Source organism: Pseudopipra pipra, chromosome 29 (assembly GCF_036250125.1).
Source record: "Pseudopipra pipra isolate bDixPip1 chromosome 29, bDixPip1.hap1, whole genome shotgun sequence".
Taxonomy (NCBI): Eukaryota; Metazoa; Chordata; class Aves; order Passeriformes; family Pipridae; genus Pseudopipra; species Pseudopipra pipra.
The window spans coordinates 1,608,189-1,634,605 of NC_087577.1; the positions used below are offsets into that span (position 1 = coordinate 1,608,189).

The following is a 26,417-nucleotide window of genomic DNA, read 5'->3' on the forward strand; positions in this document are numbered from 1 at the left end:
CCACACCCCAAGGGTGCATGGGGTGGGCATCCCCGGGGGGAGTCACGGGCGCTCCCTGGGCGCCGGTCCCTTCTGACCATGTGTAGAGCAGAGACTGAGCTGAGCACCAGCTCCCGCTGCCCGTCCTCGTGGAGATCCCTTAGCAACTGCCGTGCGGCACCGCCCGGCAGAGCCGTGTGCCAGGTGATCCGCGCCTCGGCACACGTGTGCACACACGGGCGCGCTCACGCCGGCGCGGGCACACGCAGCTCACCGCCGGCTCCCACGCGGGGCCGCGCCGGGCGCGCGCGTCGCCGGCACCGACCCGGCAGCCTCTGCCCCAGCGGTGCCAGCGCCGCGCATCACCTGGAGCTTTGGCAGCCTGAGGAGCTTGTGAATGAAACCAGGAGGCTCCCGAAACCGCGGCTGGGCTTGCTGAGCCTGCCCGGGCTGCTCCTGCCAGGAGCCACCTCGCTGGCGTGGGGAGCGTGGCCAGGGCGGTGCGGTGCCGAACAGCCGTGTCCCCACGTCCCCACCAGGCAGGGCAGCTCCCAGGCCTGGGCAGGTGACACCGTGTGCCGAGTCTTGGGGGATCTCCTGGCTCCCCAGAGCCGTGGGGGGAGCTCAGTGTGGAAGCAGAGCCACACCCCTCTTTTCAGGCTCCCCAAAAATCCTTTGGCCATGTGGATGCTGTCTCAGCCCATGAAGGAAAATGAGGTTGATGATGGCCGGGGCTCTTGGTCCCACTTGGCACTGCGGGGGACCCAGTGCTGTGATGCCCCAGCCCCCAGTCCCCATCCCACGGCCCAAGGCCCTGCCGGAGCCCTGCCGGGAAGGGGGAGGGGGCCGGCAGAAGGGCCCGGAGGACCAAAAAAGCCTCTTTAATTATTCATCTGGAGAAGTGAAGTGAAGAAAACACAACACGTGGAAAAGGGCTCTGCCTGCCCGGGGGTGAGAAGCAGTGGGGGGGGCACTGGGGGGGTTGCAGGGGCTGGGGCATCCAGGTACGAGGGCACCGTGGCAGCAGCAGCAGCGGTGGCATCCCGGGGTGCCGCGCACCTCTGGGAGGACCTGCAGCGCTGCTCTGCCACCATGGAAACGCCTCGGCTCGGCAAACCCATGGCAACACCCACCTCCACATGGAAACCCCCCGCTCCTGGCAACGCGCACACCGCCGCCAGTACCCGCCCGCCGCCGTGCTCACCACGGGGGTCCCCCCGCCACACACGGACCCTGATCTGGGGGGCCTCATCAGATGCACTGAGTGCTCTGACAGGGATGGAGGGACTCGGGGTGGCAGATCACAGCCCTGGCGCATCGCAGTGTGTGACCACTTGCCAGCACCCACCAGGCATCACCGTCAGGGTGTGGGGACAGAGCCCGGCACACGGAGGGGGTTTTGCCACAGCGGGATATGGTGTTTGTGGTGGGATGGCTGGGGGACACAGCCAGGTGGCTTTGCTCTCCAGAGGACACAAAAGGCCTCAAGCTCTCCAGGAGCAGCCCTGGTTCTCCCCCGTTCCCATGCCCCTCTGTCTGCTCCACCCTGTGCCCATCACGCTGAGGACCAGCAGCTTTTTTGTCCTCAAAGCAGTGAGGACTGGAACAAAGCCTCCCACCCTCCATCCGTGGGCATCAGGGGGTTGCCATGCCTGGAGCAGGGTGGGCACAGGGGTCCTGCTGCTGCGCGTGCCCGGCAGGGCAGGGGACCCGCTTTGCCCACCTCGGTTAATATTTAACCGCGGCTTCCTGTGACAGCACGTCGCAACCGCAGAGCAGAGCCGGCATTCAATAAATCATCGCGCCGGGCTGGGAGCTGGGCTGGGGGAGCGGGGGGGCAGCGCCCAGCCGAGCGAGAGGGGGAGCCGATAAATAATTCATTAAATAAATAAACATGGCGAGAGTGCGGGGAGGAGGCAGGAGTGTAACCAAGAAAGGGCTCGGTGAACGCGGGCATGAAATATTCACCAGCCACACCTACCAGGCCCCAACGCGCTGAGCTCAGGGCTCCCGACCCGCCCGCGGGAGCCAGGTGCCGGCACGTGTCCAGCCAGACACGGCAAGAACATGCCAGTGGTAGGCAGGGCGGATGGCCTGGGTTGGGGAGCAGGCAGTGCTGGCACGTCCATGTGGCGATGAGCTGTCCTGGCTCCTGCCAGCTCCTCCTGGCAGCACTTAGGGCAGCCCCTCGCAGCCCCACGCTGGTGTTTGGGCACGGGGCCGTCCTGCCAGGCTGGGATGCCTGGGGAATGCTCAGCTCACTCCGTGTGCCCACTGGCTCCCAGACCCGCTCCTCGTTGCCCCTTCCCTTTTATATCCCGTGTTGGTCGTTAAATTTGAATGAAGCCTCACGGATGGTTGCGCTGCCTCAGTGCCTTGATGAGCACTGGGTAAGTGTCTGAGCCCTCCCATTTCCCAGGGAGAGGAGGGACTCCCAGCCCTGGAGGTATCCTGTGGGACATCCTGGGGCTGGGCTCAGAGTGCTGGCAGTGGGGGCACAGGAATAGTGAAGATGGGTGGCAGTGCCACGGGCCACCAGGCCACCTCCCTGGTGAGCCAGAGGTCCAGGCAGAGCGGCCTCATGCCAGGGTGAGTCGGAGGTGAGCCCTGCTGTGCAGAGCAACATGGGAGCAATTCGTTAATTAACATCTCAGTGGCCTGAGCTAATTGATGTGGAGCTGGACAGTGCAGGATTGGAGTGGATGGTGCTGAGCTCTGGCCACCCGCGAGTGGGCCAGAGGTGCTGGGGCTGCCGGAGGAAATCAGCTTCCTCATGGAGCCGCTGGATGAGGCTGCTCGTGGTTCCCAGCCCTGGCGCTGGGGCTGCTCCCGCTGCCCGGCGGGAGGAAGCTGCAGGGTTCCTGCCCTGGGCGCCGGGCGCCTGCTTGTCGGAACCCTGGCTCCGGCAGGCCCTGCCGTGCCAAATCTCACCCGCCCTGGGTGTGTGGCACCCAGAGGTGCTGGGTGGGAGGTGCCAGTGACCAGCTTCTCACGGCCCCCAGGGCGGGCAGCCGCGGTCCCGACGCTGCCCCGGCACACGGGTGGTCCCAGGTAGGAACAGGTCACCAGGCACACGCTCTCAGTTCAGCCCACCCTGCAGCACGGTGGGTGCTGGGCTGGAGTGCCGGGTAGTGCCCGGCTGTCCCCTCTGCCACATCCCATGTCCCAGCAGCCCACACGCCAGCAGCCGGGACTACCTGGCAGGAAGCGCCTGAGTCAGCAGCCGACAGTGGGTGACTCAGCCGGCTCCTTTCCTCGCTTCCCGCATGGCAAACCTCCCTCCCGGCCTCAAGATCACTCCAATATCACCGCTGGTGGCAGCCCCACCTCGCTCCCAGCCCCTCCTGCTCCGACATGGCCACGGCACGGATGTGCCAGAGGGCGTGAGGGCCGTGCCGGGTGGGAGCCGTGTGGCGTGGGCAGGGTGAGCACGGCGGGGGCCTGGCACGTGGCCCCGCTGCAGCACGGCGGTTACAGCTCCCTGGGGAAGGGACAAGGACACTGAGATGGGTCTGTGGTTGCCAATCCCAGCACCTGGCTCCCCACTGGCCCTGGAGCACGACGCTTTGCTCTTCCCAGCTGTGACACCTCAGCGTCCCCTGAGAGGTGTCTGGGGGTGCCTAAGTGACAATTATTCCAATGAAGGGGTGACAGGCAGCCTTGATATCCTGCTCCCACTGTACATAGATCGCGGCACAATCGGCATCTGGGAGCACTGGCAAAGGTGGGAGTGAACCAGGGGGTGCCAGGCTGGGGGTGATGGGGACAGGTCCACACCGTGCTCTGCCCCGGGTTCTCCCCACGCTCCTGCCCTGACCCGTCAGGCAATGGTGCCAGGGGAACTGCAGCCCCTCAGGGTAAAAAGAGGGATGGGGATGGGCATGGGAGTCCCAGGGAACACAGGAGCCATCCTAGGAACCCACAGCTTGGCAGTGTGGGGATAGTCCAGCTCTGCACCAGCAATGGGCCACCAGCCCCAGGATCACCCACCTGCCCCTCGGGGACAGCCCCTCCCCATCCCATCCCGGGCAGGAGCTGTGGAGGTGGGTGACCCTCCCCAGGGAGAGGGGCCAGGCAACACAGTGCCCCCGCCACGCTGTGCCCTTGGTGCCAGGCAGAAGAGCAGAGAATCAAATGAGCTAATAAATTGAGGGGGGCAGCGGGGGGCCGGGGCTAAGCGTGCAGGCGCAGGAGATTCAGGGCCTGAAATATTCATCAGGTCTGATGCAGCGCCTGCCGTCACGGCGGCCGTGAGCGACGGCACGGGGGGGCTTCAACAATGCATCGCTCGGAAAAGGCTCGGGAGAGGGGCCGGGGGTGCAGGGACACTGTGAGAACAGGGGGTCCCTCCACCAGCTGCGGCTGCCCCAGCCCTGTGCTGCCGGCCGGGTGATGCTGCCCTGCTGGGAGCAGGGTGCTGGGCAGGGGACAATGAAGGTGGCACTGGTGGCACCATCAGGGGCAACTGGGAGAGCACCAGGAGTTGCTGGGGGGAGTGAGGTGCCCCGTGCCGCTGGCACCCACCACCCAAGGGGGTGGCAGAGGACCCTGGGGGTGCAGCATTGCTGCAGCCTGGCAGTGGGTGCCCAGTCTCTCCATCTGGGCTGGGTGGGGGGCCCATGCCCGGGTGTGAGCACAGCCCCTGTGCCCCCCACGTGGGGTGTTGCTGTCGCAGCCACTTTGTGCTCCTTTGCTCAGTAATTCAGTGCATTGATCTGCCTGTTCCGTGTTTGCCTCTGGCCACGGGCCGGCCACACCATCCTCCTGCCAACTACTGGGACCTGCCCATCCTGTCCCTGTGCCTGGGCTGGGACCGCAGGGATCCAGGGGACTGCCCGTGGTAGAGCAGGGCATGCCAGGCCTGTGCCTGGCAGAGCCAGATGCTGGCCAGGCAGCACCGGGAGCTGGCACAGCTAACGAGGTAACTTTGCCAGGGAAGCTCGTTAGCGGCCTGAGGATCAAAGGAGCGCAGGGCAGATCGATGGACGTGGTGAGCGGGTCCTGAGATGTGCCAGGGCTCCAACCTCTCCATCTCCCCAGCATCCTCCCAGTGGACATGTGACCAGAGGGGCCGGGTGGCACTGAAGGATGTGTGAGCCACTGGTGCTGGGTGCCACAGTGACACCCTGGCATCCAGCACCGTAGCTGACCCCGCAGCACCCACTTGGGCACCCTTGGGAGCCCACTCCAGCCCCTGTCCTCACTGTCTGGCTGCCCCAGGGAGGGGGGGGCAGTGCTGGGATGGTGACACCAGGACACTTGCACCCCCCCACTGAGGTCCCAGTCGTCCTCCACAGGGATCCAGAGAGGGTCCCATCATGGGGACCCCACAGGCCCTCAGTATGCAGCAGGTCCAGGCAGTGCTGGCAGCAAGGGCAGCTCCTGCCCATCCATGTTCCAGCACAGCAGGATTATTGTCCATCAGGATTACATTGGGCTGGAGGAGGGGGGCACTCCAGCACGCACAAGGGCATGGGCAGACAGACACAGTCAGGGACAGACAGACAGACACCCCAGCCCAGAATGGTGATGGTGCAGGCAGTGTTGCCTGTGCCCACGTCCCCACGCCCCGGTGACCTTCCCTGCCACACCAACACCACCCTGGCCCCCCAGTGACCTTCCCTGCCACACCAACACCACCCTGGCCCCCGGAGCGGACACGTCGGTGCCCACTGTTCCCACCCGGCAGCTGGGACTGGCCAGTGGAACCACGGCCGCTCACCCCGTCCCATGGGATGCGGGTGGGATGTGACAACCCCTGTGCTGGCGCCAGCCCGGTGCCCGTGCCCTCATTGCTATGGCAGGAGCAGGCTCGGTGCGTGCGGCTCCGGTTAATTAGCCGGTGCAGGCCGGCTCCCTCCAAGCCCCCGCTGAGTGTTTTGCTAAATTATAACCTTGACGATGTGCATCATCAGGCGGCTGCTCGGGGGAACAGCCGCCCCTGCCCGCCCGTGCCCTGCGCTCAGCACCGCCGTGGTGGCACGGAGCTGCCCAGCTGGGGTGGCATCACGCTGGGCTGGCATCACGTCAGGGTGGCATCACGAAAGGGTGGCATCCCTCTGAGTGCTTGTGACCACTGGGTGATGAGGGAGCTGGCCCGGGGTGGGTGATGGGCTCCGTGGCGTGGCTCCAGAGTCCGGAGGAGCCCTTGGCCAGCACCTGGCATCCAGTGCATTGTGCCTGATGCCCTGCACACCCCGTGCCCTGCTCCTCGGGGCTCGGCACGCGTGTCCCCTCAGCACACGTGTCCCCTCGGCATGGCGAGCCGGTGGCCCCGTTTCCATGGTGACACGGAGCCATTTCCCATCTCCGGGATGCTCTCGGCAGCTCTTTGGGTGGGCGCTGCAGCCGTTGCCCTTCGCCCGTGGGGACAGGCAGGGATGGGCCCCGCTGCCCTGGGGGGCTGTGCTCCTCCCTTCCAGCCCTTTGGGGGGGACACCATGCCCCGTGTCCCCCCTGTGTGTCCTAGGGCTGCCCCAGGTCGGCTGTCATGCCTGACCTCATCCTCACCCCAGGGTGGTGAGGGGTGTTGGGGGCATGCTGGGGCTCCTGTCCTGGCATGGCTGGCTGGGGGGACTCTGGCAGCGTGGCCAGATAAGGGACCCAGTGCCAGGAGTGGAAGCTGCTGGGAGAGCACCACGGGGCCGGGAGACCGTGCCCAGGCTCTTCCCGGTGCCACAATGCACCCACGGTCCCTGTCCCGCTGGTGAGCCGGGGCATGGGGTGGGTATGGCCGTGTCGTGCCCCCACCTCACCGCCCGCCGTGGCTCCCAGCCTCTGGCACGGCACGGCTCTTTATCCCGCTCTCCATCTCAGCGCTGCCTATTAACATTTCCCATCACTTGCTATTCCAGGCGATAAATTTTTCCTTCCTAATTTCGGAGTGTTTCACTCCCACCCACCTGGGGCTGCCCCACGGGGGCACTCGGCATCCTCACCCCCCGCTCCTCCCCGTGGCACCCCAGGCTGGCGTGGGTGGCACGGGGTTGGGGGGAGAGGACGGGGGGGCCCCGAGGCGGGGGGATGGCGAGACAGAAGGGACGGGCTAATGGAGCCCATTCCTTGAATAGATTCAATTTCTGCCGCGGCGGCTGCGGGGTGCGGAGCCATCAATTGGATTCAGGGGACGGGGAATCTGATTTGGAGCGGCCGCGCCATCAATTAGCCGTTATTGATGGCATTGCTCATTGGAAGTCGATGGGATTTGAAGCCGGCGGTGGCTCCCGCATACCAAACAACGCCGGCTCAAGGACAGGACCCCGCTGAGCCCGGACCCAGCACCCACCCCCGGGGGCGCCAGAGGGACCCCTCGGCCTGGCCTGGGAATACCCGGGGGGCTGGGGAAGGGGCGGCGCAGTGGGCAGCCCCCTCTGGAATACCTGCATGGGAGTCCCACAGGGTATGGCTGTCCCCTGGAACATGGGGTCCTAGAATCGCTGCATGGGGGTCCCACAGGGCACAGCCCCCAGATTCACTGCATGGGGGTCCTGCAGGGCACAGTTGTCCCCTCAGCATCTTTAAATGGGGGTCTTTTGGGAGATTCCCCCACCCAGCATCCCCCACATGGGGATCTCACAGGGCACAGCCCCCGGGAATCCTTGCATAGGGATCCCACAAGGCGTGGTTGACCCCTGGAATGCGTGCACGGGGGTCCCACAGGGCACAACCCCTTAGAATCCCTGCATGGGAATCCCTCAGGTGGGTCTCTGAGCATCCCGCATGGGGGTCTCTCGGGTCAGATGCCCCCCAGATGGTTTCACACCCCCCTGGGGTGGGATCTCCCAGGACATGTTCTCCCTGAGCTAGGCAGCCTCTGTGTCTCCCATGGGGATGGGGTGCCCCTGTCCTGTGGGGTTGAGGGTGTGGGGTTGGGGTGAAGGATGGGGGATGGGATGGGGTACAGGTTGGGGTATAGGCTGAGATGGAACACAGGATGGGTGCAGGCCGGGATGGGGTGAAGCTGGGGTGCAGGATAGGACACAGGATGGGTGCAGGCTGGGATGGGGCACAGGGTGAGGTGCAGGCTGGGATGGGGCACAGGTTGGGGTGCAGGATAGGATGCAGGATGGGTACAGGCTGGGATGGGGTGCAGGGTGGGGTGCAGGATGGGTACAGGCTGGGATGGGGCACAGGGTGGGGTGCAGGATGGGATGCAGGATGGGTACAAGGTGGGATGGGGTGCAGGGTGGGGTGCAGGATGGGATGCAGGATGGGTACAGGCTGGGATGGGGTGCAGGGTGGGGTGCAGGATGGGATGCAGGATGGGTACAGGCTGGGATGGGGTGCAGGGTGGGGTGCAGGATGGGATGCAGGATGGGTACAGGCTGGGATGGGGCACAGGGTGTGGCGGGGGAAGGGCAGGCAGCAGCGGTGGGGGGGAGGGGAGCGGCGCGGTCGATGCTTTCGCTCAGCCTCTCTTGCCAAGCAGCTTCTTTCTCCCAGAAGCCATAAAACCTGTCTGACGTGCCCGGCACCACTGCGGCAGGCGGCCGGCAACGCCTGCATGGCGAGGGGCTGGGGGGCCCTGCTGTGGGCAGCCCCGGGGGCAGCTGGGCCACATCTGGGCCCCCTGGGAGGGCAGTGGGGGCTGCACTCATGGGATGGGGGAGCAGGAGCCTCAAAGGACTCTCGTGTTGGTGGGCGAGCCTGGGGCGTGTGGCTGCACCGGAGCCATGACCCTGGCAGCGACCTGGTTGTGCCATGGGATCAGCCCCTGCAGCAGCCTGGGTGCCCACTGGGGAAGAGGAAAACCCCCCAGGGCCCCCATTTTGGGAGTGCATCTCACGGGGTGTGTAGCAGACAGACAGATGAATGGAGAATGGGTGCCCTGTGGACACCCCAACCCCATCCAAGGGCAGCAAGTGGGGCCAGGGCACCCAGCTGGGGGTTTTGGGTGAGTGACCCCCAACCCTGCTGCCTCCGACCCTCTGTCCTGGTGCTCATCCCACCTCCAGGTGCTAATTACCAGCAGCTTGCCTGTAATTAAAGGTCTCCGGTGGCATGAGCTGACGACTCAATATCAAACCACTGCAATTAAACCCTTGGCCTTAAAGGCCGTGGAGGGAGAGAGGGGCAGGGACCCCCTGGAGCGGCCACCCCGGCACCTCTGCAGGGGCAGGGGCACGGGCAGGGGGGACGGCGGGGGGGCCGCACACCCGGGGCACAGCGATCTTGCAAACACTGTATTGCTCAGTCACTACCAGGGCTTAAAACCAAACTGAGGGCACGGAGGAAGGCGTCTTCCCAGAAGACAGATCGGTGTGTCCTCACCAGAGGAGGAGGAGGACACGGCAGTGGCCGACGCTGCCATCGGAGCTGCTGCCCCGCTCCAGGGCCTGGGGGGTCCCTGGGCCCCCTGGGGCGGGGGGTCCACGGGGGAAGGCACGAGATGAGGTGACGGCCGTGGGGCAGAGGAGGCATTTGCTGAGGGGAGCCCAGTGCCGGGGTGATGCCATGGGGGCGATGCCGGTGTGCAGTGATCCTGGTGTCCAGCGGTGCTGACCCGTGGCAATCCCGGCGTGCGGCGATGCCGCTGGCAAGCGACAGCCCTGGGAGGGAGAGATCCCCATCAAGGGACGCTGCGGTGCAGCAAGTGGGTACCCACCCACCACCCCAGAGCCTCCCTGCTCCCCCCTCACCTTCCAGCCCGGAGCTCCCGGCCCCGGCTCGGCTTTGTGGAGGTCCAGCAGGTGGGTCGTGGCCCGGGGCTGCCCCACGGGCTCGAGGGGGTTGGCGGTGAGGAACAGTCTGGAAGCGGCGCCGGGGCAGAGGAGCCCATCCCCCCACCACGGGCAGTGCCGGGGGTCAGATCCGGAGCAGGGCCAGGAGCACGAGTGCCAGGCACGGCGTGCAGGGCTGCGGTGGGGCCGCGGTGCCCCGCGCAGGCACAGCATCTGCCAGGGCAGGAGCGGTGGTCAGGGTGAGCTGGTACCCGGGCCCTCACCACCCCTTGGCCCGCCTGTACTAACCCTCAGGCCCTCTGACACCCCCTGGCCCCCCTGTACTCACCCACGGGCCCCCTGACACCCCCTGGCCGCCCCGTACTCACCCACGGGCCCCCTGACACCCCCTGGCCGCCCCGTACTCACCCTCGGGCCCCCCACGCCCGTGGGGCTGCGAATTGGGCACCTCTGTCACCGGCTCCGGTGCTGAAACAAACCCCACCAGTGTCAGGGAGCGGCTCCCCTGGGCTCCGTGGCATCGCCCCCGAGGCGCCGGTACCCCCTCCGCGGGGACCGGGCTGCCCCGGGGGCGGGGGAGCCCCCGGGTTTTGGGGCACAGTCCCCCCCAGGTTTTGGGGCACAGTCCCCCCCAGCCCCACTCACTGGTGCCTCGGCAGCAGACGGTGACGCGCAGCTTCAGGCAGCGCCCGGCGCTCTCGGGGCTGGGGACGGCTGGGCAGGGTGGGGGGATCAGCGGGGACCCCCCGGCACGGCCCCCCCGGCCCGACGGGACCCCCCGACGGCGGGTCAGCGCGGGCCTGGGGCGCCCCCTCCCGGCGCATTGAGGGAACGGCACCCCCCGGGTGCCCCCCCTGCAGCATCCAGACCCCACCCTGCATCCCGAACCCGTGGGTATCCAGAACCCCCCACTCCGGGTACCCTGAACCCGCAGCATAAAGACCCCCTCCTCACACAGCCCGAACCCAGGGGCATCCAGACTCCCCCACCCCCCACCTTCCCCCGGGCACCCCGAACCTCAGGGGCACCCCGACCTCCTTGTGCCCCCAACCCGGGGCATCCAGAAACCCCGAACCCGGGGGCACCCCGACCCCACTATGTGCACTCTGACCCCATCGTGCCCCCACCCCGGGGAATCCAGACACCTCCAGCAGCCCACCTCCCTATGCACCCCCCACCCCAAGGCATCCCACACCCCAAACCCGGGGCATACAGACCTCCCCACCTCAGGCGCCCTGAAGCCAGGAGCACCCCAACCCCCTGCTGTGTACACCCTGACCCCCTTGTGCCCCCATCCCGGGGGCATCCAGACACCCCCTGCACCCTGAATTCAGGGCATCCAAACCCCCCTCATGCACCCCAACCCCCTCGTGCACTCCGACCCTGGGGAATCCAGACACCTCCTGTACCCTGCTTTTCCATGCATCCCCCACCCCAGGGCATCCAGACCCCACCCTACACCCCAAACCTGGGACACCCTGACCCCCTTGTGCCCCCACCCAGGGCATCCAGAACCCTCCTGCAACCCAACACCCTCATGCCCCCACCCAGACACCCCCTGCACCCCGTGAGCATCCAGAAACCCCCTGCGCCCTGACCCCCTCATGCCCTCACCCAGGGCATCCAGACACCCCCTGCACCCCACCTCTCATGAACCCCTCACCCCAGGGGATCCAGAACCTCCCTGAATGCCACACCCCCCAGAACCCCACATCCCAGGGCACCCTGTACACCCCTGCACCCCGACCCCTCATGCCCCCATCTTTGGGGCATCCAGACCTCTCTGCACCTCAACCCGAGTCATCCAGACTCCCCCTGCTCCCCCCAACCTCAGTGGGGGATCCAGATCCTGCGTGTACCCTGACCCTCCCTTGTGCCCCAAACCCACTTCCATGGGGACCCTGGGGGGCTGCACCCAAGCCCCCTGACATGCTCTGGCCCCGGGGGGCTGCACCCAGTGCCCCAATGTGCCGTGACCCCGGTGCAGCCCCCCCCCGGGGCCCGGGGGGCACTCACAGATGTAGTAGTAGGTCTCCCCCGGCTGGAACTCGAAGCCGAGTGAGAAGGGGGTGAAGCGCTGGATCTTCTCGGAGAAGCGGACGGGCCCGAAGGGTGCCCGGGGCCGGTTGCACTCCCAGCGCTTGAAGGCACCGGGGGTCTCGTAGCAGCCGCGATAACCCTCCCGGTCCACCATGAAGAGCGTGAAGGTCTCTGCCCGGCCGGCGGGCACGGCCCCCTCGTAGTGCGGGCAGTAGATGTCCAGGTAGTCATTGATGGCCACCTGGATGGAGTAGTCGTCCCGCAGGAACCTGCCGGGCGGGACGAGCCGGGGGGTTCGCCGGGAGGGGTGTCCCGCTGCCCCCCCGGCCCCGGTGGAGCAGGGAGCTGGGCTTCCCCCCAAAACAGAGACCGGACACCGCCCGCGCCACGCAGCCAGGCATCAGCTCGGATTAGCCGCAGGCCGCTGGAGCTGAATGGGCTCGGCCACCGGGGCCGGAGGCGGGGGGAGAGCCACGCTGCCCGGGCACAAAGCCCCTCGCCCCAGGCACCCGCCTCGCCGCTGATCGGACATGACACCCTGGTGGGGGGCCGTGCGGCGGGACGCTCCCGCACCGGCTCGGCGCTGGCAGGGGGCGGTGGCCGGGGCAGGGGGCACGGGGGGGGGGGGGGCTCTGGCAGCAGGAAGGGCAGGGGACGGGGCCCAGCTCAGGCACGGGCAGGATGCAGTGAGCTCACAGCGTGTGCGGCCAGGCCGGGGTGGAGCAGACAGCTCTGCGGGCACACACGTGTGCACACACATGTGCACACACGTGCACTGCACACGCTTGGTCCTGGGAAGGTAATGGAGCAGGGGGGGCTGTCAGGGAGACCCCAAGCCCCCTTCATCCACCCCGGTGCAGCCGGTGTTCGTGGACGGCGCAGAGTCCTGGCAGAGACCAGAACGTTCATCACTGGGATGGCAGCACTGGTGGGGGGGGGAATCCGGGCCTCTGAGCCCCCCACCGGGGCCGGGGGCTACTCGAGGACAGGACGGGGCACAGGCTCGTGCTGACTCAGAGCATCCCACGGGCAACGCTGGCTGGGACAGGCCCAGGCAGGGCCGAGGGCTGCCTGACCCTGCTGAGGGGCACACGGAGCCCCACTTCCCACAGGTAGTGGGGTCCCACCTCTCCCATCCACAGGGAGGAAGCAAGGCAGCAACTGTGCCCCCAGCCCTGCCCGTCATGTGCCCACCTGCCCCAGTCCTGCAGGCCCAGGGCACAGGACCTGCAAGGGGGAGCACAGCCTGCAGGATCCCAGCCCAGCATCCTGACCCTTCCCCCTGCTCCCTGAAGCTGGGAAATACCTAAAATGGAGGAGGCCGGGAGCGGGGACAGGACCAGACCCCAGCCCACCGGTGATGGCAGAGCCCATGGGCAGCACCCCTGGCAGGGTAGGGGCTGGGGTGGCCCCCAGCAGCAGAGACACCCACCATGGGAACCCATGGGAACCCCTGACACTGCCACCCACCACCTTGATGCCACCAGAGGATAACAAAGCTCAGTGCCACCAAGCGCACTCAGGCTCGGCACAGTTGGGTATCACTACCAGGGACTTGGTAGCACCAGGAGTGCCCACCAGCTTGGTGCCACTGGGGACTTGGTGCCACTGGGATACTCACTGGGGGCCCGGTGCCCCCAGGAGTGCCCACCAACTTGGTGCCAGTGGGAACTTGGTGCCACCAGGGCTGCCCACCGGCGTGGAACACTCAGAACTCAGCGTCACCAGGGGAGACTCACCTGCTCCATGCCACCCAGGGCTCAGTGCCACCGGCAGTGCCTGGGGCTCAGCACCACCCAGGGTGCTCACAGCCTCGGTGGCACACTGGAGTGCCCTGTGGCTCTGTACCACCCGGGGTTTGGTACCACCGGGGATGCCCAGTGGCTCGGTGCCCCTCAGGGCTCAGCACCCCCAGGGGTTCTCACCAGCTCGACAACGCCCAGGGCTGCCCAGTGGCCCGGTACCACCGGGGCTCGGTACCACCGGGAGGTACCACCGCGGGCTCGGTGCCGGCGGGGATGCCCAGGGGCTCGGTACCACCGGAGCTCGGTACCACCGGGGCCACTCACCTGCTCAGCACCACCCCGGGGTTCGGTGCTGCCGGGGATGCCCGGGGGGCTCAGCAGCACCGGGAGATGCTCCCCGCCTCGCTCCCACCGGGAGGTGCTCCCCGTCTCGGTAACTCTCCCAGGGGCGCTCGGTGGCCCGGTGGCGGGGCAGCCCCGCCCCCCCGGAGCCCGGAGCCCCCCGCCCGCCGCCCCTCCCGCCCCATCCATCCCGTCCCGTCCCGTGGCGGCGGCGCGGGGCCCGGGGGCTCGGCGGGGCCCGGGGCTCGGCGGGGCCCGGGGCGCACAAAGGCGGCGGGGCCGGCGGGGGCGGCCGGCGGTACCTGGGGTTGCTGCCGTTCCAGTGGACGCCGTGGCGGGTGACGCGCACCGGCGGCGCCCAGAGCAGCGGCGCCCAGAGCAGGAGCCCGAGCAGCGGCGCGGGGCGCATGGCTCCGCCGGCGGCGGGCGGGGGGCGGCGGGGGGCGGCGGGCGGGGCGGCCCCGGCGGGGCTCGGCACAGCCCGGCCCGCCCCGACAACTTCGGGCCAATCCCGCCGCGCCGCCGCCCGGCAACTTCACCGAGTGCCATTAACCCTTGGCGGGCGGCACCGACACCCACCGGCACCGGCACCCACGGGCACCGAGACCGGCAACCCCCCGCCGGACGGTACCGCCGGCATCCAGCGGCAACGGCACCGGCACCGGCACCGGCACCGGCACCGGCACCGGCAGCCACGCCTCAATCCGGCAACCCCCCGTACAGCCGATATCCACCGGCAGCGGGACCGGCATCCCTGGCAACTCCTTGGTACCGTCGACATCGACCGGCACCGAGACTGGCACCGGCACCGAGACCGGCAGACCCCCCCACCCCGACTGGTACCGCCGACATCCATACCGGCACCGGGACCGGAAGCCCGGCTGCAATCCAGCTCCTCGCCACCCTCCCGGTCCCCTCCCGGTGCCCCCACCCCAAGCCGGCACTGCCTCGGTACCATGAACATCTACCGGCACCGGGAGCAGCATTGCCCGAGCAGCTGGGACTGGCATCCCTGGCACTGCCCGGTACCTCTGGCATCCATCGGCCCATCAGTGGGACCGGCAGCTCCAGCCCAATCCCGCTCCCCAGTACCTCCCACCCTAACCCGGCACTGCCCCGGTACCGTGGACATCGATGGCACCGGGAGGAGAAGCTGCTCCCCGCGCCCACCCTCCCACTTTGGCCGGGCATCAGCACCCACTGGCACCAGCACTGGCACCAGCACTGGGTGGGCACTGCGGGGACCACGGAGGACAGTCCGTGCACATGGGGCAGCTCTTGCACACGCGTGTGCCCAGGCCCACCAGGCAGCTCCTGCCCACTTACGTCTGTGCCCACCAAGCATTTCTTGCACGTGTGTGCTCGAGTGTGGCAGCTCCTGCCCATGTGTGTCCCCCTGCAACCATGACAGCTCTGGCACATGTGTGTGTCCATCTGTGTGCCAGCTCCTGCCCACGTGTGTGTCTCTGCCTGCCAGGCAGCTCTTGCACACGTGTGTGCCCATGTGTGTGGGAGCCTCTGCCCAGTGTGTGTCTGTGCACACAGAGCAGCTCTTACATGTGTGCCCATGCACACATGTCAGCTCCTGCCCATGTGTCCCTGCCCACTTGGCAGCTCTTACACACATGTGCCCATATGTGTGTCAGCTCCAGGCCATGCGTGTTCCTGCCCACCTGGCAGTCCCTGCACGCGTGCTCCTGCCCATGTGTGTTTCTGCACACAAGGCAGCCCCTGCCCACATGTATGTTCCTGCCCACCAGGCAGCTCTTACACACGTGTGCTCATATGTGTGTCAGCTCCTGCCCACGTGTGTCCCTGCCCTCCAGGCAGCTCCCGCCCACAACTGTGCCCACCGTATAGCTCTTGCACATACATGTGCCCATGTGTGCAGCAGCTCCTGCCCACACGTATGCCTGAGCCCACAGGGCAGCTCTTGCACACACATGTGCACGTACCCACAGGGCAGCTCCTGCCCATGTGTCCCTGCCCACCTGGCAGCCCCTGCACACGTTGTGCCCATGTGGGTGGCAGCTCTTGCCCATGTGTGTCCATGCACACAGGGCAGTCCCTGCACACACGTGTGCCCATGTGGGTGGCAGCTCTTGCCCATGTGTGTCCATGCACACAGGGCAGTCCCTGCACACACGTGTGCCCATGTGGGTGGCAGCTCCTGACCATGTGTGTCTCTGTGCAATCAGGGAGCTCTAGCACACACGTGTGCCCGCGTGCCTGGCAGCTCTTACATGACCATGCACCCAGGGCAGTTCTTACGCACACACACACACACACGTGTCCATGCAGACTCAGTAGCTCTTGCACACGTGTGTCTGTGCCCACAGAGAGCAGCTCCTGCTCACATGTGAGCCTGAGCCCATGGGGCATCTTTTGCACATATACCTGCCCACGTATGTGGCAGCTCTTGCACACACATGTGCCCGTGCCCACAGGGCAGCTCCTGCCCACACATGTCAACACCCACCAGGCAGCTCTCGCACACGCGTGTGCTCATGTGTGTGGCAGCCCCTGCCCATGCGTGTTTCCCTGCCCACAGGGCAGCCCCTGCACGTGTCTGTGCCCACCAAGCCACTCTTACACACACGTGTGTGCCCAAGCGTGTGACGGCTCATGGCCAAGCGTCCCTGCCCACAGAGCAGCCCCTTGCACATGCGTGTGCCCATGTTTGTGGCACCCTGCCCCTGTGTGTGTCTATGCACACAGGGCAGCCCCTGTGCACATATGTACATATTCCTGTCCAACAGGCAGCTCTTGTACACGCAGTGCATGTGCCCACAGAGCACACGTGTGCCCACAGAGCACACGTGCGCCCAAACACACAGGGCAGCTCTTGCACACGTGTCTGCCCACGTCCATGGCAGTTCTGTGGCCCATGCCCACGTGTGCCCGTGCCCACGGAGCATCCCTTACACACACACGTGTCCCCTGCAGACCGGAACAGCCCTGGCACACGTGTGTTCACATGTGTGTGGCAGCCCCCCCCACGCGTGCGCCCGTGCCCACAGAGCAGCTCTTACACACACACACGTGCCCGTGCACACAGGACATCTCTTACACCCCCGTGTCCCCCCGTGTCCCCCCCGTCCCCTCGCCCACGTGGCCCCCCGGGACACGGACCCCCCTCCCGCTGCAGGTGTGCGCGGTCCCCGCCAGGGGGCGCTGGCTGCGGGAGCCTCTTCCGGCGCGGGGGCTGCTGGGAGTTGTAGTTCGGCACCGTTCTCCGCTCCCGGTGTCCCGGGGCCGCTCCCGCTGTCCCGCTGTCCCGCTGTCGGTCCCGGTGCGGCGGAGGCGGCGCGGGGGCAGCTCACAGCCCCTTTATTGACGTGGCGGGGGGGCCTGGCGGGGTCCGGCGGGGCTCGGTCTTGTCCCGGCCTGTGGCTCAGGCCTCCGGCGGGGCCGGGGCGGGCCTGGGGAGAGGGGGGTGCGATGGGGTGAGAGGGGGGGTCCTCATAGCTCCCCCTGCAGACCCTCTGCCCCCCCACAGACCCCCTCCTTGCCCCCCCCGTTTCTGACCCCCCCATTTCTCCTGGGTCCCCCCTGTGTTCCCCCACCCCACACCTCGCTCTGGCCCCCTGCAGACCCCCACCCTGGCACCCCACCCCACTTCTTCCCTCCCCTGCCCTGATTCTGACCTCCCATTTCTCCTGGCTGCCCCCTCTGCCCTTCCCTGCACCTCCCTCTGCCCTCTGCAAACCCCACCCTGGCACCCCACAGCCCCCTCTGCCCTGGTCCTGACCCTCCATTTCTCCTGGGTCCCCCCCTTGTCCCCCCCCGCACCTCACTCTGGCATCTGAAGACCCCCACCCTGGCCCCCTACACCCCTTCTTCTCCCTCACTAACCTTATTCTGACCCCCCATTTCTCCTGGTTCCCCCCCTGCACCCCCTTTTACCTCTCTGCACCTCTGCTGACCCCACCATGGCCCCCCCCACTCCTTCTTCCCTCCCCTGCCCTTATTCTGACCCCCACATTTCTCCTGGCTGCCCCCTCTCTGGCCTCTGCTGACCCCACCCTGGCACCCTACACCCCTTCTTTCCCCCTCACCCCAAGTTCTGACACCCCATTTCTCCTGGTTCCCCCCTCTGCACCCCATTTTGGCCTCTGCAGACCTACACCCTCCACCCCTTCTCCCCTCCCCTGCTCTGGTTCTGACACCCCCCATTTCTCCTGGCTGCCCACTCTGTCCCCTCTTTGGCCACCCTGCAGAGCCCACCCTGGCACCCTACAACCCCCCTCACCACCCCAAACCCTACAGCCCCCCTAGGCCCCCCCTCTCACCTGGCAGGGATCACTGTGACATAGGGGTGCCCGGAGGGGCTCTCGCTGAGGGCGAGCGAAGGGCCCGGGGGGTTCAGGGGCAGCGGCCGCTGCGGTGGGGGGGGCTTGGCTGGACCCGGGGGCTGTGGAGGGACGGGGGGGGTCAAAGATCCAGCAAGGTCTGACCCCCTCAGTGGGCTCAGGGGGGTGGGAATTCGCCTCCTGCCCCACGTGCGGGTGCCGCTGCCGTTACCTGAGGGCTCGGCAGCACCACGGGGTCTGCGGGCAGCGGGCGCGTGGGGGGGGGCGGCCTGTCCGAGGGGGGGGCCTGGGCAGAGAGAGGGGGACAGTGAGAGAGTGGGGGGGGGCACGGGGACAGTGGGGGGGCACAAGGACCAGCCTCCTGCTGGGCAGGAGGGGTTTTTGGGGACAGCCGTGTGACAGAAGTCCCCAAGAGCTGGAGCGCAGCCAGGCATGCAGTGGGGTCGGGGGGAGGCTGAGGGACCCCCCCCTCACCCTGCCCGGGCATTACCTTGGGCACAGGGTCCGGCGGGAGGGGCCGGGAGGGCGGGTCAGGCCGGGCCGAGCCGAGGGCAGCCGGCTGCGGAGAGAGGGAGAGCGGGGACAAGCCATGCAGCATGCGGAGACCCCCCTCCCGCCGCCAAGCAGAGACAGAGACCCCCCCCAGCCCTCAGCACACGGCTCCGGGGCTCAGCCCTGCCTTGGGATGGGCACCGATCCCGGCGAGCGGCCGGTGCCAAGTGGCCGTGCCAGACTGCTCCTGGTGCCACAGAGCGGGGACCAGGCGGCCTGGGCGTGCAGGACTCCAAGGACCGGAGTGAACCCGTGGCACCCACCGCCCCCCACCACCCCCATCCTCACCTTGCTGCCACGCATGGCCTGCAGCTCCGTGGCCTGACGCCACTGCGGGGGCCGGGGGCGCGTGGGGGGGACCCGGCTGCCCGACGGGGGCTCTGGCTGTGAGATCCTGCAGGGAAGAGGCAGGATGAGACCCCGCTCGCTCCGGGCACTCGCGGGGACCCCGCACGGCGACCGAGCCACACCGAAACACCAGCAGAAGCCCAAGAGAAACGAACCCCTCGGCGCTGGAAGAGGAGACACCCCTGCGCCCCGGGGGCTGCCCCACACCCCGCGGGCACTGCCAGGGGAAGAGCGCAGCACCGGAGGCCTTGCGAAGCAGGACAGCTCGGGGACAGCCCCACGCCCGGGCGCCGGCGGTGACGTTACCCGCTCCAGCCGTCGGCGGCTCCGGGACCCAGGAACCGCACCCGGGTCTCAGCACTGTGGGGAGAAGAGTGGGGGGCTCAGCCCGGGGGCTGGGGGGGGAGCAGCGGTGGGAGGGGACGTGGGGCGACGATGCACGACGGGGCTGTGACCTGTGCTGGGGACACACACGCAAACACGCATGGACTGTCACATGTGCGGGGGACACGCGTGTGCAGCGCTCGGTCGGCCGCCCTGGGGACACACACGTGTGAGTGCACATGCACACACCCCAGTGACACGCTACACGCACGCGTGACCACATGCAGGGGGCTCTGGTGCCTGCCATGGCACACACACGCAGAGGCGAGCTTGGCACCTGTGTGGCACCACAGCACAGGCATGCAGGGGCACGTGTGCCACAACACATGCACAGAGAGGCGTGTGCGCCACAGCACAGACATGCAGAGGTGTGTGCACCACCTGCGTGCCACGGCACATGCGTGCATAAGTGAACATGCCATCTGTGCTACCTGCGTGCCACAGCACATGCATGCAGAAGTTAGCATGCCATCCGTGTGCCACCTGTGTGCCTCGGCACACGCGTGCAGAGGCATGTTTGCCAACATCCATGTGCCCCCCCCATTCCCCCCGCATGTCCCCCATCCCCAGTACCTGTACTGGCAGGAGGTGCCCTTGCCGAGCTGGCAGAGGTGCTTGTGCAGGCCGGCGCGGCGGGCGCAGCAGAGCCCCAGTGCCAGCGCCAGCCCCAGCAGGGCGCTCACCAGCAGGGCCGTGGGCAGGGCACTCCCTCCTGTGGAGAGTGGCACAGTGGCACGTCAGCCCCCGCTGTGGCCCGTCACCCCCCCCCCCCACCCGCACAAAGCCCCATTCTCTGCGCTCTCCTCGTCCCTCACCTCGCTCCAGGCCGGCGGGGCCGCTGTCCTGGCTGCCCCCCGTGCCGGGGCTCTCGCAGGTCGGGGGGGCCCAGCCCTGCTCGCAGTGGCAGTGCCCGTGGTTGTTGCACACCTGGGTGGGTGACACCGGCCCAGCTCAGCCCCCCCGCAGGGCAGGTCCCCACCCCCACCACCCGCTCCCCGGCCCTGCACTCACCCCGTGCCCATGGCACTTGCTCTGGCACTGCTGGTCACCCAACACGGAGATGTCCTGGCACCGGCGCTGGAGGCACATCTGCGGGGGATTGGAGGGGTCAGTATTTGAAGACCCCCCCAGCCCTTTCCCTGCTGCCCTGGTACTCACCTTCCCGGGGCCGCAGGCAGTGCCGGGCAGCACCATGGCTGCATCACTCACATCCTCGTCCCCAGGCAGGGGGGTCCCTTGGCAGGACCCTCCTGGTTTGTCCCCACGGGTGCTGCTGCGCTGGCACTGCAGCATCCCGCAGGAGGCATCCCTGTGGGGACAGAGGGGTCAGGCCAGGGGAGATGGCGAGGGGGAGATGGCAAGGGACGGGGACATCACTCACTGCTGGGCGCAGGCGATGTAGGAGCCGTTGGGGAGCTGCCCACAGTGCCCACGTTCATCCCCTCTGGCATTCAGGGTGGCCATGCAGGAGCTGGAGACGGGGCTGGCGCCTGCAGCAGGGAACAACAAACCTCAGCACCCCCACCCTGCCCCTGGCCCCCCACCCTGGACACGCCATACCTGTCCCCAGCAGCTGCTGGCACTGCCCCTCGTAGGTGGCACAGGCCCCGCTGTAGCAGCGTGCCCGCCCGCCGGCGCAGGGCTGCCCGTCCTGCAGGAACGTGTCGGGTGGGCAGTGCGGCGAGACCCCGTCACAGAACTCGGGCAGGTCACACTCCCCCAGCGGCTCCCGGCACAGGTACCCGGCACGGCGCAGCTGCAGGGGGGGCACAGTCAAACAGGGACCCCCCCAAGTGAGTGTTGGACTCGCCCACCGTGGGAGTGGCCGTGGGTGCCCATCCCCACGCACCTGGCAGTCCTGGCAGCAGGCGTCCCCCGTGGCACACGCGGCTCCCGGCATCAGCTGGCAGGAGCTGCTGTTGCAGCAGAGATCCGTGCACTCCTGTGGCAGAGGGGCTGCGGTCAGCGGGTGGCACTGGCACCGGGCACTGGAACCCACCCTGCCAGCCCTGGACACCCCTGGGCACAAGGGGACCCCAGCCCTCCCGGAGCCCCCTGTACCACGCTGAGGCCGCAGTCACAGCCCTCGCCCTCCTCCAGGATGAAGTTCCCACAGTCCTGGCTCTTGAACGGGAGCTGGGGTTTGGGCACGTTGGACAGGCACCAGCCCTGGCCCTGCTGCAGGCTGCGCTCCAGGTCCTGCCGGCTGCAGTTGCTGAAGCTCAAGCCGGGTGTCAGCCTGCAGAGCCGTGAAGGGGATGGTGAGGCGGGGAGAGGGCTCGGCCCCGGCCCCCCCGCAGCCCTGCCTGCTGCCCTCACCCCGTGGGCGATGCCATGATGCAGCCGCGGTCGTGCTGGAGGTCGCTGCAGTAGCAGAAGCGCCCGGGGCTGTCGTGGCGCATGCCCAGGTTGTGCCCCAGCTGATGGGCCACGGTGGAGGCAACGACCAGGAAGCTGACTGAGTGGTCCTGTGGGACGAGGGGGGGTCAGGGAGCGCAGGTGGGGTGAACACGGGGTGAGGGGACGGGGGTACTGACCATGCTGACCCCCCCGGAGCGCGCGGGGGAACACATGGAGCCTTGAGTCGACATCCCCACCGAGACATCGGCAAAGCGGGCACCCCTGGGGGAGAGAGTGCAGGGGTCGGGGGGCTGCCACGGCCTCATCCCCCATCCCCAGCCTGTCCCCCACTCACGTCAGGAGCTGCGCGTTGTCGTGGGGCAGCCGGGGCAGCAGCTCCTCCTGGCGCCAGCGCAGGAACCGCTCCAGCGCCGCCCGGGCGCTGCTGCCCACCGCGATCCTGTCGCCCTCGCTCCAGACCTCCACTGCCACCAGGACCACCCGCACTCCCAGCGGCCGGAAGAACTGGGGGGGCACAGAGGGGTCAGAGACCCCTGGCATCGCAGTGGGCACGGGGCTGGGATCGACAGACCCGAGGGGGACTCACCACGTCCACCTGGTTGGCGATTTCCAGCGCCCGGACGCGAACACGTTGGAGGCTGGGGTAATTCTGGAACTGGGGGGACAGGGACAGGGGTCAAGGGGGTGGCTGGGGAGGGGGCAGCCCCTGTTCTGAGCACACTGCCCAGCACTCACTGCAGCGTGGTCCACCACCATCACCAGCTCCACGAACCGCTGCTCTGCTGCTGCCCGCTTGCCCTGGGGACAGAGCGGGGTCAGAGTGCTGATACAGGGACCCTCCCCGTGGGGCAAGACCCCCCCCGGGTGACCTACCCTCTGTGGCCTGGGAGGCTCTGTCACCTCTGCCCTGGGGTGGGGGTTCAGGGGGTCCTGCCCACAGGCCCGTGGTGCCACCCGGACCCCCCACGGACGGAACGCGACGTGTTGCTCTGAGGGGTCGCTGTCTGGCTCCAGCTCGTAGCTCCTGGTCTCTGACAGCTGGAGGTGGCCACTGGGGAAGGGGAGAAGAGCTGGGAGATGGAGCCTGCTCCACCAGCAGCACAGTGGGAGTGGGCTCACAGACCACCGTGCTCGGGGCCTCACCTGAGTCCGGCACAGGCACAAAGGTTGGCCCAGGAGTCAGGGAAGCCCTGCACTGTCCCTTGGTAGCAGCAGTTCTCCTGCAGCAGAGAGGGGGCTCAGAATCCAGCCCCAAGCTGGGGTCCCCTGGGGCATGGGGACAGCTCGGGGACACCTCAGGAGACCATCACACCTGAGCCATACCTCCTCACTGGGCTCCTCCATCACCCACGTGCCGTTGGGCAGGTAGTAGAGCAGCGCCCCTTTGCCCTGCACCAGCTCCCTGCCAGAGACTCGTGTCACCCCACAGCAGGGACCCCCTCACCCTGCCCTGAGCACACATCGGGAACCCCAGTACCTCCCATCCTGCTGCAGGTGTACCCTGGGACCCCCAACCCACCCGTGCCATGGATGGAGACAAGGAATAAGGGACCCCCATTCCAGGCGCACCATGGATGGGGACAGGACCCCCACCCTGCGTGGGTCCAGGACCCCCTTCCCACTCCCATCCCTGCTCTGCCCCAGAGCAGCAGACTCACCAGTTTTGCTCCAGCTCCAGCACCAGCCTCATCCCCTCCAGCTCCAGCAGGACCCGCAGCTGGGTGGGGAACCCCTCCTGCCACAGGCCATGGTTAGGGGGGGACCCCCTGCCCCAAGCTGCGTGTTCCCCCCATCCCCACACACCCTCAGAAGCACCGTGACCCCGCGGGGTGTCGGGGGACCTGCCTGGCCCTGGCACGTGCCCGGAGGGAGAGGTCGGAAGGGATCCCCTGCCCAGCCCGGCCCCCACCCTCGCTCCCTGCAGGAAATGTCCCTCCCTCCCGGGCTCATTGTGCTGGGGAAGGGGGGTTGGACAGAGCGGGGCCCCCACCCTGTCCCCCCGTGCTTCCTGCCCGGTGCAGCGCAGCGGAAGCATCGGAGAGACTCCCAACGGCCACGGGGTGGGATGGGCCCTTCCTCCCCAGCCGGGAGGGGCTCAGGGTGGGTACCCCGGCCCAAAAAGGTCCCTCCCAGCATCAGGAGAGCAAGGGGGATTTGCTGAGATGCCCCCCTTCCCACTGCCCCTTGGGTTCTGGGTGCTGGGACCTCCAGGGACATGGCACCAGGACACTGCGTGTCCTGCACTGAAAAGGGGGCAGAGGGAGGTGTTGGGGGGCAGGCAGCCCCCCCCCCCCACTGTCAGAAGCATAGGGGACCTCAGGGAAGTTGGTGGGGGCTCACCTGGGTCGCCTCTGCCAAGCTGAGCTTTTGGTTGTCCCGCAGGACCCACGGGGTCACGTGCCAGTGGTGTCCTGGTTCTGCACGGTGCTGCCACGAGCTGTCACCTGCACAGGGCCCAGGGCCGCTGTGTCACCTCTGTGTCACCGCTGTGTCACCCACCACAGCCCAGACCTCACGGTGACCCATCATATCCCGGACCCCCATGGTCACCCATCACATCCCAGACCCCTGCAGTCACCCATCACATCCCAGACCCCCACGGTCACCCATCACATCTCGGACCCCCGCGGTCACCCACTTCATCTCGGACCCCCACAGTCACCCTCATCAAAGTCTGGTCATCCATCACATCCCAGACCCCCAAGGTCACCCATCACATCCCAGACCCCTGCAGTCACCCATCACATCCCAGACCCCCATGGTCACCCACTGCAGCCCACCAGGGCAGGGGTTCTGTGTGGGGAGCAGGAACAGGGACCCCCACACTCACCCCACAGCAGCCAACACACCCCCTCCCAGCAGAGCTGGGGGAGACCCCTCCGTTTTTGGGACTGAATGGGCTCCCTGGCCAGGCCTTGCGTCACCTCGGCCAGCTGCCCAGTACAACCAGCGGAGGGACTGGGCAGGGCTGGGAGCCCGGCCCGGCTGACTCAGAGCCCCCCCCTCGCCAGGTCTCCGAGGGACCCCTTCCCTCCCGGGCCCGGGGATGCCGGAGGAAGGTCAGGAGGGACGCAGACCCCGCTCCCCACGGCCCCACCAGCCCGGGGACAGCCGGGTCCCCATGGCCGGAGAACTGGGGCACCGAGGATCCCGGGAGGACACACCGAGCATTCCGAGGGATACACCGCGCATTCCGGGGGGGACACACCGAGCGTCCTCGGAGTGGGGGGCCCGAGCATCCCGGGGGGGCACACCGAGCGTCCTGGGGAGGGGGGACACCGAGCATCCCCGGGAAGACACACCGAGCATTCCGGGGGGAACACACCGAGCATTCCGGGGGGGACACACCGAGCATTCCGGGGGGGACACACCGAGCATTCCGGGGGACACACCGAGCATTCCGGGGGACACACACCGAGCGTTTCCCGGGGCGGCACCGAGCGTCCTCGGGGGCGGTCACCGAGAGTCCCAGGGAGGGGGCACCGAGATTCCAGAGGGGCTACGACCCCCGATCCCATCCCGGTCGGCAGCTCCCCGCGGGTACCCCTGCGACGCCCCGACGGGGGGGCGAGGCGCGGTCCCGACCGACCCCCCCCCTCCACCCCCGGACCCCCGTTCCCCCCTCACCTGCGGCGCTGCCGCTGCTCCCGGTGCCGGCGGCGAGGAGCATCCCCGCGGCCAGGAGCAGCCGCGGCCCCATCGCCCCCGTGGCCCCCCCGGGCCGGCGGCCCCGCAATGCCCCGCCGCGGCCGCCCCCGCCGGCTCCCGCCGCGCATGGCCCCGGCACCGGCACCGCCACCAGCCCCGCCCGGCTCGGCCCCGGGGGCGGAACTTCCCGCCCGGCCCCGTTCCCCCCGTTCCGCTCTGCCGGCACCGCCCAGCCCGGGGCGGGGACGGGGTGGGTTCTGTGTGTACCGCGAGTGGGTGGTGATGCGCGGGGTGCCGTGACGGAGACCCCGGTGGTGATGCTGCGGGTGGGACCCCTGCCCTCCTCGTTCCGAGGCTACCGCCTGCATCCCCCAGGACAGCGGAGCCCCCTGCCTTCATTACCTCATAGAGTGGAGACCCCCCCCCCTCCATCCCCCGGGACAGCAGAGACACCCACCTTCACTATCTCATGCTCTGGAGATGCCCTCCTTCATCTGCCTGTACTCTGGAGACCACCACCTTCATCCCCCTGTACAATAGAGACCCCCACCTTTATCCCCCAGGGCTGCAGAGACCCCCACCTTCACCATCCCGTACTCCAGACACCGCTGCCTTCATCACCTCATGCACTGGAGACCTCCATCTTCATCATCCCAGGCAGTGGAGACCCCCACCCTCATTACCTGCACACCACACCCCCCACCTTCACCTCAGAAGACCCTCGCCTCCATCCCCTCTACACCCCCTTTCTTCCCCCCATATCTGATCCCTACCCCCAGCAGACGCCCCCACAGACCCCACTTCATGAGGGGTCACAGCCTTTACTGCCTGGGCCCCCTCCTCTCTGCTGTGCTGGGAGAGGCCGGGGCCGGGGGGCTGCTGATGAGCCATGACCTTCCCCCCTCCCTCCAGCACCGAAGCCCGAGGCGCTGCAGGACTCCGGCCTAATCCGATTCTTCATTGCCAGGGGCAGGAAGATGGTGTGGGCAAGGCTTTATGGCTGCCCCAGCTGGGTCACTAAAGTG

General features: G+C 67.9%; 2 protein-coding genes across 9 annotated transcripts; both read right to left on the reverse strand.

Annotated features, from left to right (window-relative positions):
* Nucleotides 1-9,146: 9,146 nt before the first annotated feature.
* Nucleotides 9,147-16,948, reverse strand: EFNA4 (ephrin A4). Its single transcript, XM_064638676.1, has 6 exons — nt 14,089-16,948; nt 11,676-11,968; nt 10,305-10,373; nt 10,068-10,127; nt 9,618-9,872; nt 9,147-9,527 (listed from the first exon to the last, which is right to left on the reverse strand). Exons 1-5 carry the CDS (start codon nt 14,193-14,195, stop codon nt 9,784-9,786), a joined length of 618 nt encoding a protein of 205 aa, XP_064494746.1. The 5' UTR covers nt 14,196-16,948; the 3' UTR covers nt 9,147-9,527; nt 9,618-9,783.
* A 152-nt stretch (nt 16,949-17,100) lies between these two features.
* ADAM15 (ADAM metallopeptidase domain 15) lies at nt 17,101-25,505 on the reverse strand. 8 transcript variants are annotated; one of them, XM_064638667.1, is made up of 25 exons: nt 25,372-25,505; nt 24,085-24,188; nt 23,403-23,479; nt 23,068-23,146; nt 22,888-22,964; nt 22,618-22,795; nt 22,480-22,542; nt 22,331-22,399; nt 22,079-22,248; nt 21,921-22,005; nt 21,703-21,851; nt 21,445-21,622; nt 21,233-21,325; nt 20,944-21,139; nt 20,765-20,873; nt 20,542-20,692; nt 20,395-20,472; nt 20,199-20,310; nt 19,957-20,095; nt 19,306-19,359; nt 18,940-19,045; nt 18,590-18,658; nt 18,311-18,385; nt 18,079-18,200; nt 17,101-17,208 (listed from the first exon to the last, which is right to left on the reverse strand). In XM_064638667.1, exons 1-25 carry the CDS (start codon nt 25,442-25,444, stop codon nt 17,181-17,183), a joined length of 2,634 nt encoding a protein of 877 aa, XP_064494737.1. In that variant the 5' UTR covers nt 25,445-25,505; the 3' UTR covers nt 17,101-17,180. The 8 variants fall into 8 exon arrangements, with proteins under 8 accessions (XP_064494737.1, XP_064494738.1, XP_064494739.1 ...); XM_064638668.1 differs by lacking the exon at nt 19,306-19,359; XM_064638669.1 differs by lacking the exon at nt 18,590-18,658.
* Between the last annotated feature and the right edge of the window lie 912 nt (nt 25,506-26,417).